The 15,479-nt window shown below is 39.1% G+C and overlaps 1 protein-coding gene across 2 annotated transcripts in view; it reads right to left on the bottom strand.

The window, feature by feature from the left end:
• The window catches only part of SPIRE1 (spire type actin nucleation factor 1), a 207,254-nt gene that overhangs the window by 113,576 nt on the left and 78,199 nt on the right, over positions 1–15,479 (bottom strand). For both annotated transcript variants that reach the window (XM_045815142.2, XM_045815141.2), the window contains exon 3: positions 4,305–4,538. In XM_045815142.2, the coding sequence (XP_045671098.2) occupies positions 4,305–4,538 (234 nt within the window). The remainder of the gene's footprint in view (positions 1–4,304; positions 4,539–15,479) is intronic.

Below are 15,479 nucleotides of genomic sequence, written 5' to 3' on the forward strand. Positions count from 1 at the left end.
ATCGTCTTAGATGTTTAGAATTTATCACATTACAGTCCTTTGTTGATAATATTAGACTCCAGGATTTCCGCATAATTTATTGTCAACTGTTGAAATTCAAATGTTTTTAAAAATGTTCAGTTCACAAAGCTTAGAATTTTATTTGCAAAACCTAAGTAAAATATCATTTTAAACTATAACTAAAATGTTTTACCTAATGAATATAATCATATATTTATCACAGAAATTAATAGCTAAACAAAGAAAAAACTGTATAAAAAATGTCTTCACTAAATTTAGCATCATACAGTTAGGATAAGTTACTAAATTTTTGCCTAGATCAGTAAAAACAAATTAGTATGTTCCCAGCAAATTTCAAAACTTAACACGACATTCTGAAGTACAGAGAATTGCAATTTCTTTTTTTGGAGTGTCTCTAATTTGACTGATGAACACAGTTCACCCAACTAACCTATGTTCGGAGGACCTTTTTTTTTTTTTTTAAAGATTTTATTTATTTATTTGGCAGAGAGAGATAGCCAGCGAGAGAGGGAACACAAGCAGGGGGAGTGGGAGAGGAAAAAGCAGGCTCATAGCAGAGGAGCCTGATGTGGGGCTCGATCCCATAACGCCAGGATCACGCCCTGAGCTGAAGGCAGATGCTTAACTGCTGTGCCACCCAGGCACCCCTGTTCGGAGGATCTTAATTCAGTAATGACAAGCTCAAACAAACATTCTGCCCACAGTTGTATATGCTCCATTAAACCTAGGCAACCTTCGTACACAAATGAAAATAACAGATTTATCCTATATCAGCTATTTGGGCTTTTTAGAAATGTATTTATTTATTTGAGAGAGAGAGAGAGAGAATACGAGCAAGAGTAAGTGCAGGGAAGGTCAGAGGGAGAGGGAGAGAAACTTTAGCAGACTTCCCACTGAGCACAGAGCCCAACTTGGGGCTCCACCTCATGACCCTGAGATCATGACCTGAACCGAAACCAAGAGTCAGCTGCTTAACCAACGGTGTCACCCAAGCACCCCTGTATCAGCTATTTGTAATACGTGTACATTTTGAAAATGAAGACAAACTCTGCACTGGGCTAATCTAGTTTGGCATAATAAAATTAAATACATAAAGCTTGTTTCTATTTTAAATCACATTCTACAGTACTATTTGTTTCTTAAACTTTTCCTCTGAGTTGTTTTCACAATTGTATGCAAATTCTGACATTACATGGCAAACCAAAAACCTACTAGCTTTTTATAAGCAGGGCTTATTGTGTGCAAACTTTGTGCTTATATTTGTAGAAACATGCCACATTTTGTTTTAAATTATGAATTAACACTGAAAGCATAACTTATAAGACTACTCACGGCCAATACCATACTTAATATACTAAAATTTTACAATCTTGTATTATATAAATGGTAAGCAATAAGAGGAATGGAATTTCTGAAGCTAAATGGTTCACCCTGAATCACAACATCACTAACATACTATTTCAGATTACCAGTTTCTTCCATTCTTTATCCATATACTAGTATATGCAGGTCGCTTTTCTATTTATTAAAGCAGAAATTTTCCATATTACTAAATAACTCACAGAATTATAATTTTAGAGACTATATAATAGTCCATCTAGTTGATAATCATTTCTTTGCCATTTATTTCATTTTAGAATAGTGTAAATTATGCTGCAAAACATATCTTCAATGTATCCATGCAACATTTTCTTCTTTTAAAAGTTATCTCTTTGTACAGATTCTTAACTATGAAGAACAAACTGATGGTTACCAGAAAGGAAGTGGCTGGGGGGATGGGTGCAACAGGTGACGGGGACTACGGAGTGCACTTGCGATGAGCAGCAGATGCTGTACAGAAGTGTTGAATCACTATACTGTACACCTGAAACTAATATTACACTGTATGTTAACTAAATGGAATTTAAATAAAAACTCTAAAAAGTAATCTTTTTGTACAAAGGAGAGGTAGTTGGCAGAGGTGGGGGGGCGGGCAAAATAGGTGAAGGAGGTCAAAAGGCCAAACTTACCATTATAAAATAAGTAAGTCCTGAGGATGTAATATGCAGCATGGTGACCATAGTTAATACTGTATTGTACATTTGAAAGTTGCTGAGAGAGTAAATTTTAAAAGTTCTCATCATAAGAAAAAAATGTGTAACTATGTATGCTGATGGATGTTAACTAGGCTTATATGAAAACCATTTCATAATATGTATTTGAAATCATTAACTTACACACCTAAAACCAACATAATGTCAATTATACCTCAATTTAAAATTCTTTTTCTTCTTTTCTTTTTTCTTTACTGGCTGCTTGGAGTTTATTTTCCATTTGGTGCAAGGTACACAGCTATAAGGTGTCAGGAAAGTTTGTGGCTTGGATAGTAAAGAGTGGGGTTCTTTCAACTTCCTTTTTGGTGTTTTGCTATATTAAAAAGTCCAAACAGCTTCTGCTTGCTGCAACCTACCTAATATCTAGAGGGGTGGGGTGTGGGGGGGAAGGGTTCTGATAAGCCTAGCGCCTTTTAAAGCCTGGTGTTGGCCGCTCAGGATTGGAGCCCAGTGCTGGCTTTCCCAGGCTGCTTCCTCATGGCTTCCAAAGCTAAGTCACAGGTGATTGTCCTGCTGGAGGCCTGGGAAGATTCTGAGAGTTCTGGGGACTCCAACACTGTAGCCATGAACAAAGAGAGTAGACTTGTAGAAAAAGAAGCTTGCCCACCAGTGACTGATTGGCCTTGCGGACGCCTGCGTGGTGAGGAATGCCTTCCACAGGACAGTCTGCACCTCTGCTGGAGCTGTTACTGAAAGTGGAACCCAGGTGGTGCCAGTAATAGTCATGGGTGGCCATGAGCAAGAGCCACTGGAGGGGATGGCTGCCATGCTGTCGCTTGTGGGCTGGTGGAAACCTTGGTGGCAACCCCTCCCACGCCTTGGCATGGGATCACAAGTGGCGGGGATGGGGACACTAGGCCACGGAGCCCATCTGCAGAGGGGACCACCGAAGGCCACTCCACAACCCAAACACACACGGGGTGCACCCGTTTGTATTGGGGTGCTGTGTTACTTAAAACAAGACTATGGACTCTGAAAAACAAACTGAGGGCTTCAGGGGGGTGGGGGTGGGGGAATGGGATAGGCTGGTGATGGGTAGTAAGGAGGGCACGTATTGCATGGTGCACTGGGTGTTATACGCAACTAATGAATCATCGAACTTTACATCAAAAAAAATTTAAATTAAAAATTTAAAAAAAATGAAAAGTACTGCAAGTCTTAAAAGAGATAAAGAATATATCTGAATTTCATAGCATCTTAACTGTAGAGTCCTGTTCTAGATTTCTCCGGATATTTATCATCTAAGAAGGAACAAGAAGCAGGGTATGCTGCAGTATACCTGAAAAGTACTATCTTCAAGATTCCTCTCTATTCCTGTCTCTGAGATGCTTTCAAAAAAGTTGGAAATAAGTGATATATAACCAATACTGCTTACAAAATCTAGTAAACATCATATGTAAATAACCAAACAGAATGCTCTTTTAAGACTGACAAATCTTAATTTTAATCTCTGTGCATTTAGCATTATGTCCTTCAAGTACACAGAGAGTTTAAGGAGAAAATTTGAATTCAAACTATAAACCTTGTTTCATTACATATAAATATCACTAAGTAGGTCAAGAAAACGAAGTAAAACATCAGCTGTAATATTTCAGATGCAGAATCTTTATAAAATTAGTGGATCACAGTTGTTATTTACTTCATAAAAAGGAAAATGCAGAAGTCAACTGAAGACATCATGCACAGTTAAGATGGTGTTAAATATGTAATATTAAGGAGTATATGATAACTAGAAGTGGTTTTTTGAGAGTTATAATTCAATCACATATGGCCATGTTGAAGTTATGAACAAATCACAAAACCAGGAATATTTTAGTTTCTTATTCCTTTCACTAATAGCTGAAGATCTATGAACTATTATCAAAGGCTGAATTCCCATTTACTTTTTTTTTCAGTTTATAACTTATTTTTTCCCATATGCTTTTTTAAAAAAGTTTTTATTTAAATTCCACTTAGTTAACACACAGTGTAATATTAGTGTCAGGTGTACAGTTTAGTGATTCAACTCTTCTGTACAACACTTGGTGCTCATCACAACAAGAGCGCTCCTCAAATCCTATCACCTATTTTCACCTCCCCCATCCCCTCCCCTTCTGGTAACCACCAGTTTAGTTTGTTTTCTACAGTTAATAGTCTAAAGTGAAATAACAACTCTTAAAAAACCAAATAGTATGTAAATTGCCTCTTTACCTTCATGACATCTCTATATGACCGGATGGGTGAGACTTTTCTCTTTTCATCTTCTTCATCTTCCAGGCCTTCATCTGCAGCCTCATAGCCTTCATCGTTGCTGCCGTCAGCTTCCACCGTATTGGCCATGTGATCAATGAGCTGCTCCAGGGGGGGGCTTAACTCCCTTTCTTCATTCTCCTTCAAACCATAGTCCAGTGCTTTATAAATAACAATTCCAAGAGATTCAATAACCTAGGGACATTAAAGAAGGTGATTAATGGAAATGACTAAACAGCTTTACAGAACTTTAAGTCATAAAATATTTAGTATGACACTTAAGCTAGGCTTAATCTATTTCATTTCAGAAACAAGGCTTAATCTTTCAGAAACAGGTGACAAACTGGATTTGAGGAGATATTTAAAAGTCTCACCTATGCATTAAAAAAAAAATCCTAGGTGGAAATTTTTGTGTGATTTCTTCAATCCAGTATATAACAATACATGAACTCTTTTTGTTTTCTTAGTTTTATACTATATACTAAAATCTATATTATCCATTCATATAAAATACTAACCAGGTTGATTTTCCACATTTTCAAAAGATATTTCTGAAATCAGATAGAGCTATCAAAGAACTCTTACACCTGTGTTTATCAAAGCCTATTTCATAGAAATACCAGGGATCTGAGAGACTGAAAACTCAGTTACCAGTAGCAGCTAACTCAACCTTAAACAAACAAACAAATCTATATACAGATACACACTGCTCACCGAGTGCTGTTTAATTATTGGAAACCTATCTCTCCTATGACGCAAACAAATTAAAGATTTTTCGAACTGTGATTGCAATGTGGTGCACAGACAATCCTCCCTACCCCCACAACGCCACCAACAGCACCTCATGAAAATAGAAACCTGATTTAGGAACACTGGTGTACACCACTGTCTAATATCACCCTCACAAGTGCTCCGGACTTTGGCCAATATAGGGAATTCTACTTTATTCTTCAACACAGCCTTTCTTTTCTGCTCAGAAAAATCACATATAAACAACCCTTCTATTTTATTTTGCAATGTTAATGGCTCATTTCACCTTAGCTATTTTGTGGGGAAGAACACAGGCAACGAAGCCAAAGATTTAGGATTAAATACTTACTTTTGGGGTGCCTGGGTGGCTCAGTCAGTTAAGCGTCTGCCTTCTGCTCAGGTTGTAATCCCAGGGAGCCTGATTCTTCTTTCCTTTGCCCCTCTTCACCCCCCAGCTTGTGCTCTCTTGCTCTCTCTCTATCGCTCTCTCTCTCAAATAAATAAATAAAATCTTTAAAAAAAATAATAAATGCTGATTTTACCACTAACCATTTAGGATTAAATCCTGACTTTTACCACTAACCATTTGACTCAGGGCAAATTATTTATTTTAGTCATGATTTTTCTTATCTGTAAAATGAGTATCAATGATTATCTACATCTCATGAGATTTTAAGACTAAATGACATTCACATAAGTGGAATACCTATATCTGACTTACAATAGGTAGTGAGTAAATGTTATCTCCCTCTCTTCCCTGCCTCCAGGTCTCCTTTTTCCAATGTTTATTCAGCTACACAAACAAACAGATCTATCCTTCTCTTTATCCCACTTGTAGCCATCATCAATGCTGTCTTTCTAAAAAAGTTGTTTAGGTGGTATCAAAAAAAGGAAAAATCAGTAGTTTTAAAGATAAGTTAAACACAATAGAGTTATTGTCATCACATATACTACAGTCCTTAAAAGCATTCAGGGCATTCACTCAAAAAATGTCCACAAAATCTGAAATCCACCTTATCAAGTGAAATAATATTTTATCAACACAAGTTTCAAAATGAATATAAAGACTTAAAAATTCAATTTCTGATTTTTTTAAGGATTTTATTTATTTATTTATTTGACAGAGAGAGAGAGACAGCCAGCGAGAGAGGGAACACAAGCAGGGGGAGTGGGAGAGGAAGAAGCAGGCTCCCAGCGGAGGAGCCTGATGTGGGGCTCGATCCCAGAACGCCGGGATCACGCCCTAAGCCGAAGGCAGACGCTTAATGACTGAGCCACCCATGCTCCCCTCAACTTCTGATTTTTAAACAATACTGTTTTTTTACTATTTCTCACTGAAAATACAGAATATTTTCATTGATTTGTATAGTCTGACTTGGAACTCTAAACCCTATTTTCAAAGTTGAAGGGAAACAAGAAAAAATAAATAATCAGGAACACATCAAAATAAAAAGCTTTTGCACTATGAAGGAAATAATCAACAAAACAAAAAAACAACCTAATTTAGATATTAGATATCTGCAACCGGGATATCCAATAAGGGGTTAGTATTCAAAATATATAAGGAACTTCTACAACTCTACACCAAAAAATAATCCAGTTCAAAAAAGGGCAGAGGAGGTGAATAGACATTTTTCCAAAGAAGATATACAGATGGCCAACAGATACATAAAAAAAAATGCTCAATATCACTAATCTTTAGGGAAATGCAAATCAAACCCACAATGACATATCACCTCTCAACTGTCAGAATGGCTAAAATTAAAAAGACAAGAAATAACAAGTGTTGGTGAGGATACAGAGGAAAAGGAACCCTTATGCACTGTTCATAGAATGTAAATTGGTACAGCTATTGTGGAAAACTGTATGGAGGTTCATCAAAAAATTAAAAATAGAATTACCATACAATCCAGTTATTCCACTATTGCATACTGACCCAAAGAAAACAAAAACACTAATTCAAAAGGATATATGTACCCCTATGTTTACTGCAGAGTTATGTACAATAGCCAAGATATGGAAGCACTGATAGACAAATAGATAAGGAAGATATGGTACACACACACACACACACACACACACACACACACACACACACAGGAATATTATGCAGTCATAAAAAAGGATGAGATCTTGCCATTGCAACAACATGGATGGATCTAGAGGGTATTAAGCTAAGTGAAATAAATCAGACTGGGAAAGACAAATACTATATGAGTGCACATATATGTGTAATCTAAAAAACAAACCAAATGAATCAATACAGAAAACAAATGGGTGGTTGCCAGAGGAGAGGGGGATTGAGGGATGGGTACAATGGGTGAAGGGGAATGGGAGATAAAGGCTTCCAGTTATGGAATGAATAAGTCACATAAAAGGCAAACCACAGGGGCGCCTGGGTGGCTCAGTCAGTGAAGTGTTTGCCTGCCACTCAGGTCATGATCCCAGGGCTCTAGGATTAAGCCCTGCGTTGGGCTCCCTGCTCAGCAGGAAGTCGGCTTCTCCCTCTTCCTCTACCCACCCACCCAAATCATGGTTTCTCTAAAATAAATAAACAAAATCTTTTTTTTTCTTTTAAAAGGCACAGCATAAGGAATATAGTCAATGATATTGTAATAGTGTTGTGGTGAGCACAGCATAATGTATATACTTGTGGAATCACTATGTGGTACACCTGAAACTAATGTAACATTGTGTGTCAACTACACGCAAAAAAATAACAAAAAATGACATAAAACCAACCATCGCAAGTTTACCCCTTGAGAATTCAGCACTCATACACATCTCCTTAGCCTGCCACCGGGTAACTGGCTGATCACCCAGGGGAACAGTGCCATATTGAGGACTTAGTGTTAGTCTCTGTTTGATGGCAGATTAGGCCCTCTGCAGAGGCTAAAGCTAGGTCAACCCGGGTGAATGGAAATCTATGTTGATAAGCCCCTGCAAAATCTCCATCCCGGCCACTATAGCCATGTTCACAAACCCACTGTGTGATGACAGGGTAGCCGGGAAAGGAGGCTGACCGGCGTCCACAGAACAGGCCATCCCATCCACTTGAATATTAAAATCCTTCTCTACTGAGGTCACTCGTTGGTGAGCATTCACATGAGACACAAATATCTTCACATTTTTTTTTGCCCAGATAAGTCTATCCACCTATCTGTTCCTTGTCACCAATATGCCAATCATATTCCCTCCAAGCAAAGTGTACAACCAGGTGTACTTTTCAAAGTTCTGCCCACTGGGAGGATTTCCCTTCAGCACTCTCCTTCAGGGACATCCCTGAAAGGGGCTACATGCTGCAGGTGTCCACTTTCAGGTGGCACCTGCATATTATGCAGAACTATCTGCAAACCAGGCCCATGTCTTCTCTTCTTCTGTCAACTGATTGTAGAACTTCCCACAAGGCAAATAGGTATAGGCCAGGAAAGAGAAGGGAGTGTAGCAGAAGTGTATGTGGGCAGCGCTTTCAGGGCCTACTTGCACCCAAGCACATATATACGATTCCAAATGATGAGGCAGTGCTGCTTATACATGCCCAACTTCATGGCTTGAAGGGTCAGATAATACCCAGGTCATGAGGGGCAATTCAGGCCACATGGTAACTTGGTGGCCCATGGTTAAGTGTTCAGTCTGTACTATGGCCCAGTAGCAGGCCAAGAGCTGCTTCTCAAAAGGAGAATAATTATCCACAAAGGATGGCAGGGCTTTGCTCCAAAATCCTAAGGGCCTGCACTGTGATTTGCCTATTGGGGTCTGCCAAAAGCTCCCAACAGTATCTCTATCCACTGCCAATTCAAGCACCATTGGATTTGCTGGATCACATGGCCCACATGACAGAGCAGCTTGCACAGCAACTTGGACTTGTTGCAGAGCCTTCTCTTGTTCTGGGTCTTACTCAGAACTAGCAACTTTCTGGGTCATTCGGTATGGGTCAGAGTAATACAATATATTTGCAGGAATATGTTGCCTCCAAAATATGAAGAAGCTACTAGTCATTGTGCCTCTTTTTTGGTTGTGGGGTTGGGGGTGGGGACTGATGCAACTTATCCTTCACCTTAGAAAGGATATCACCATATGAACCATATTGCTGGACCCCTAGAAATTTCACTGAGGTGAAAGTCCCCTGAATTTTTATCAGATTTATTTCTGACCTTCTAACACACAAATGTCTTACCAATAAATATAGAGTAGTTGCTATTTCTCACTCACTAGTCCAACCAGCATAATGCCATCGATGTAACGGACAAGTGTGATATCTTAGAGAAGAGAAAGGCAATCAAGATCCCTGTGAACTAAATTATGACATAGGTCTGGAAAGCTGATATACCCCTGAGGCAGGACAGTGAAGGTGTACTCCTGGCCTTGCCAGGTAAAAGCAAACTGCTTCTGGTGGTCTTATTGACAGGTACAGAGAAAAAGCATTTGTCAGATAACAGCTGCATACTAGGCACCAGGGGATGTGTTAATTTACTCAAGCAATGAAGCCACATCTGGTATAGCAGCTGTACTGAAGCCACCATCTGGTTAAGCTTACAGTAATACAGTGTCATTCTCCGTGATCCATCTATCTTCTGCACAGGCCGAACAGGCAGGCTGATTAGAAATGTGGGAATCACTACTCCTGCATCTTTCAAGTCCTTGATGGTGGCACTAGTCTCTGCAACCTCCGCCCCCACCCCCCGAAATGTGCTGTTGCTTTTAGTATACTATTATCCTAGGTAGAGGCAGTAGCTTCTACTTGGTGTTCCCCACCAAAACAGCTTTACTTCATTTGTCAGGGAATGAATGTGGGGATGCTGCTAACTGCTATGTCTATTCCAATTATACATTACAGAATTGGAGAACAACTAGATTCAGGATGGGTTCACAAATGCACTGGTTTCTCTGTGAGATGGACCTGAACTTCAGCCCCATTGATCATCTGACCTCCCTAAGCTGGTAGACCAGTGATGTGTTGGGTCTACTAGAATCAGTGTCAGTTCAGAGCCAATATCCAGTAGTTCCCAAATAATCTGATTAATTCCTTTCCCCAGTGCGGTGCATCCCCTTTGGGGATGGCTGGAAGGAAAATAAACGATGTAAATTTTGGCAGTGTAGAGGGGTCTTTCTTCAGCAGGACATGGCCTCTCCTTCATACAAAGGGTTCTGGGTCTGTAAATGACTCAAGTCTGGGAACTGACTGAGCGGTGTCATGACTGTGTTTTTACAATTCAACTTAGACTTCTGTTCACTTAATCTAGAACTTTTTCTGCTTATACAGGTAAAGTAAGATTTTAGTGGGCTTCCTATCCATTTTACTTCTAGGAACACCATGATCAAGTAGCCAACGTCATAGGTCTCTGGGCATCAGACTATTCTGACTGCTGCTTTGACCCTATTAATTCATTATGATCAACCTTGCCTGTGGTCACTGAGTACCACCACCTGGTCTCTGTACTCCAGGGTCCAGCTACTCCCCTTGCATTTAGGTTCCCTAATTCAGGGACTGCAGTGCCCCTTCAGTAAAGTCTAACCTATGAAGAGTGATCGCAGAGCTCTCCAAGAATGCCACGGCTCCCCTTATAAATTTGTTTCTCACAGTCATGATAAAAGGTGTGTTTAGACAGACATTCCCAGAGCAGGAGAGTAGGTCTTAAATGACAAATACACTCTAACATTCTGATCTTTTCTCACCTTACTATAATATACCTTTTCAACCTAGTTTTCTTTTATTATCACTCATGTACACTATTGTCCAACTGTACTGATTTCTTACTCTCCTTTATTTGCTCTACACTTTGTCTCTATGACATTATTCAGTATTGTTCCTACTTTCTACATGGACTTTCTCCTGTACTTTTGTATGTCCAAATCCTATTCATTTTTCCATCTCCCTGCTCAAAGGAATCTCTTCCATAACGACTTGCTGACGCTGATAAACAGCTGCCAGCTGTTACATCACATTACAGTCTCTACGCACTGTTCTTCCTTGAGGAAAACAATCATTTTTTTCCCTTCAAAATTACCATGACATTAACTTATACCTTTATGTGGTACACTTCATTTTTTAACTTGGATTATAGTTAATTATGTACATATCTTAATTCCCCAAAAAGATTAAGCTCCTTAAAGGCAAAATCCTCTATGATTCATCTTCATCTTTACATTACTTTATAAACAGCAAAGACTTAACAGTTAATGAATGAATGAACCAAAATATAAATTATTTCCTCTCAGACTTGTATGGTTTAAAGCTGGATATGGAATTTATGGACATAGGCAAACATACCTGCCACTTCAATCTTTCTCATTCCAACAGACCACTATAGTGGTGTTCCAGCCCTGAATAGCCTCTGAAACTTTCTAGAGGGTCTGTCTCTTAGCTCGAGAATAAACTAAGTCTAACCTGGTTTAAACACCCTAAATTTATTCACCTTTCCTGATTTAAATCTGAACCATAAAGTAGTTCCATATCTAACCAAACCTCTCGGGAATACAGCAAAATGAGGCTGGGCATTAGACTGACATGTACACCAGGTGACTCACTAACTCCATTGACTGAGGGAACTTCGAACTTTTTACTAAAATGTATACTCGGTTCTTCAGACAGTCTTGAGCCATGGAATAGGGGTGACCACCAGAGCAATAATCAAAGCATAACTGTACCTAGACATACCAGCTTGCCTAGATATATACTTACTTATACTCATTTTAGTAACTCACTTGCCAAGGAGCACCTGGGTGGCACAGCGGTTAAGTGTCTGCCTTCGGCTCAGGGCGTGATCCCGGCATTATGGGATCGAGCCCCACATCAGGCTCCTCTGCTATGAGCCTGCTTCTTCCTCTCCCACTCCCCTTGCTTGTGTTCCCTCTCTCGCTGGCTGTCTCTATCTCTGTCGAATAAATAAGTAAAATCTTTAAAAAAAAAAAAAGAAAAAGAAACTCACTTGCCAAAACCTCTGGAAATGTTGAGAAAACCCATGGGAAATGGCAATGTCAGATCTAAAATATTCATCAGAATTACCAATCTCCAGGCACCTGGAAAATCATCGTTCATGTCCTGTCACACTGGCACCACACACCCCGACCCAGACACTTCCAGAAAGTCTGACATTCAACAAAGTGAACAGGAATTACAGCATAAAACCTTAAAGTTAAATGGAACAAGTGAAGGACACTAGAAAGCTGTGGTTTTTAAGCCTAACCAAGTGATAAAGGGTGGAGGAAAGAAGGCATTGAATAAAACCACATATTCCAAAATTTAAGGCTGCTATATCATCATGACTCATTACCCCTCAGTAGTAATAACTGGCTATAAAGCCCTACAGCTCTGGGGTAGAGAGACACATGAATGGAACTGAGTGTTCTCTGGCCTCTAGACCCCGCCACGCCATCAATGAGGGTAGCCTCACTACAGAACAACAGCACAACCACCAACACCAATGTTTCATGTAAAGCACTCAAGGTTGGTGTAAGTCCACTGAGTCCACATGCACTCTTCCTCTTACCATGCCAACTCACTTCATCTGGCCCTTCTTCACGCTGACTTGTACTTCCTACAAATATTTTGAGTCCATATTTGTCTCCTTTACCAGAATGTAAACTTCTTTAGGACAGGGATCAAGTATGATTCTTCCTGGTATTTGCTACAATGCCTAGCACTTTGCTTTACACAGAGTATGTGCTTTAAAATCTTTGCTAAACACATGAAAGTTATGTTAATAGCACAAAATTCTTTAACGTTAAGCCTGATTAAATGTATTCAATCTATATCAAGGTTGTCAAGTAAGATGCCTCACACAGCAGCTGCTACTGACCTCACCATCATGCCTCACTGCCAAAAGCCCCTCTTCTCCAGCCTAAAAATTAAAAAGTTTCTTCAACTCTTCAGGTCCCTTTGCCAATTAGATGAATGAGATTTCTTTATATTTGTATAACATTTTATTAGGAAAATGTTTTCCTTTATTTATCACAACCTGTGAGGTAGACATTGTCTCCATTCTAAAGATGAGAAAACTTAAAAGAGGGTCAATAAATTGTTTAGCATCAGTTAACAAGTAACAAAGCCAGGACTCCAACCTGACTTTGCTACTTAGGAGATTCCATACCCGGAAATCTACTGTAATCAAGCTGCACATCCGAACATCTCCTAGTCTGCCAACATCTGTCCAAAATGTGGCATCCAGTATTAGATCCTATTCCACACGTAGTACAATCATCAAAGAACACAAAAAATGGGCATCTTCCTTGTTCTACATCACATACTTCTATAAATATGCCCAGTTTTATATTCAGATTCCTGTTAAACCATTTAATTGCGGACATTTTACGTTTACATTCAACCACAGTGACAAATAATACACACAACATAACTGCCATCTTTCTATCTTAATAAAATAAGTGAAACATAATTGTAGCTCGTGTTTGTAAAGAGGTTATGTAATGCTGGTGAAAGGGTTTTGCATTTACCTCAAATCTATTTTATCTTTGTATTTTGATCATTTTTTTTAGCTGAGGAACATCATTTAAAATCTAAAGTCTACCAGCTAATTCATTTACTATCATTTCTTTCTTTTTTTTTTTTTTAAAGATTTTATTTATTTATTTAACAGAGATAGAGACAGCCAGCGAGAGAGGGAACACAGCAAGGAGAGTGGGAGAGGAAGAAGCAGGCTCACAGTGGAGGAGCCTGATGTGGGGCTCGATCCCATAACGCCGGGATCACGCCCTGAGCCGAAGGCAGACGCTTAACCGCTGTGCCACCCAGGCGCCCCTCATTTACTATCATTTCTAAACTTTAAATCTGCCAATGTGGGTATGCCTTCTGAGTCTTCATAAAATTGATATAAATGCTAAATAGGGTAGTTGCAACTAAGAAGCCCTTCAGAACACCAGAAGCAGTTTTCTCACACTGACGCCGATTACAATGTAACCCTTACTGACCTGACACTTCTCTACACCTTGCTCACAAAAACAGAAAAGATTTTATAAAATTTCCTGCTGCAATCTCTAAATACTAACTGTGGCAGCCTCACATCTAGTAAGATCTATCCAGAGAAGCACATTTTACCGTTAGTGAATCTAGCTAACGTCCAGTGTACACAGTTCCCTTCCCTTCACTCATTAATTCAGTTGACAGCTATTTGCCAAGAGCGGAGTATATAGCAATAGAAATGGAATAATGAAAAAACACCTCTGTGAAGTCTCTGGCCTTCACAGAGAGTCTGTGTTAGACAAAACAGATAATAAATAAATCATACGGCTGTGCTAAACATTATAATAAAGAAGAGAGGGTGTTATGAGAATGTATAATAGCGAGCCCTAATCTAGTTTGAAGATTTAGGAAGCCCTTGTTAAGGCAGTAAGTTTTAAATGGAGACCTAAAAGGCAAGTAGAGCTAACCAAGAGAAGAGGGAGTTAGAGTAGAATCCTAGAGAGGAAACAATGACTATAAAGGCCTGGAGGTCAAGAATAACAAGGAATGACTCGGAGAAAAATCCTAATGACAAAAGAAAGGCTAGGAAGAGTCTAAGAGGTGGGGAGGGAGGTTTCACACAGAACATAGGGCCTTGTATGAGCTATCTGAAGTACCTGGATCTTCATCATGTAAAAGCAAAGGCAGGCCACTGAAGTGATTTGGAGAGGGGGATGATCTGATCATGTTTTATTTTTAAAAGATATCATGCCACAGTAATCAAGACAATGTGGTATTGGCAAAAGAATACAAACAGATCAATGAAACAGAATAAAGCCTAGAAATAGACTCACAAAAATATAGTCAAATGAACTTTGACAAAGGAGCAAAGGAAATTCAATGGAGAAAGGACAGTCTTTTCTTCAAATCGTGCTGGAACTGCAGGACATCCACATGCAAAAATATAACACAGACCTTTCAACTTTCCCAAAAATTAACTCAAAGACGGATCATAAACCTGAAAGTAAAACACAAAATCATACAACTAGAAGATAACATAGGAGAAAAACTAGGTGATCCTGGGCTTGGCAATTTTTTAGATACAACGCCAAAAGTACAATCCATGAATGAAAAAAATCGATAAAATGAACTTCATTATAATTAAAAAGTTCTCCATGAAAGGCATTGTTCAGAGAATGACACAAGCCCCAGGCTGTGAGAAACTGTTTCCTAAACACATTTCTGATAAAGGACTGGCATCCAAAATATACAGAGCTCTTAAAATTCAATACAAAAAGGAACCCAATTACACAAGGAGCAAATGACTGGAACAGACACCTCATTGAAGAGGATATATGGATGGCAAATAACATATGAAAAGATGCTCAAAATTTTAAGTCACTAGGGAATTGCAAATTAAAACGATTCCACTACACACCTATTAGAATCACTAAAATCTAAAACACTGACATCGTCAAAAGCTGGTGAGG

This window comes from Ursus americanus, chromosome 30, assembly GCF_024610735.1.
Source record: "Ursus americanus isolate L20-20 chromosome 30, mUrsAme1.1.p, whole genome shotgun sequence".
NCBI classification, from domain to species: Eukaryota; Metazoa; Chordata; class Mammalia; order Carnivora; family Ursidae; genus Ursus; species Ursus americanus.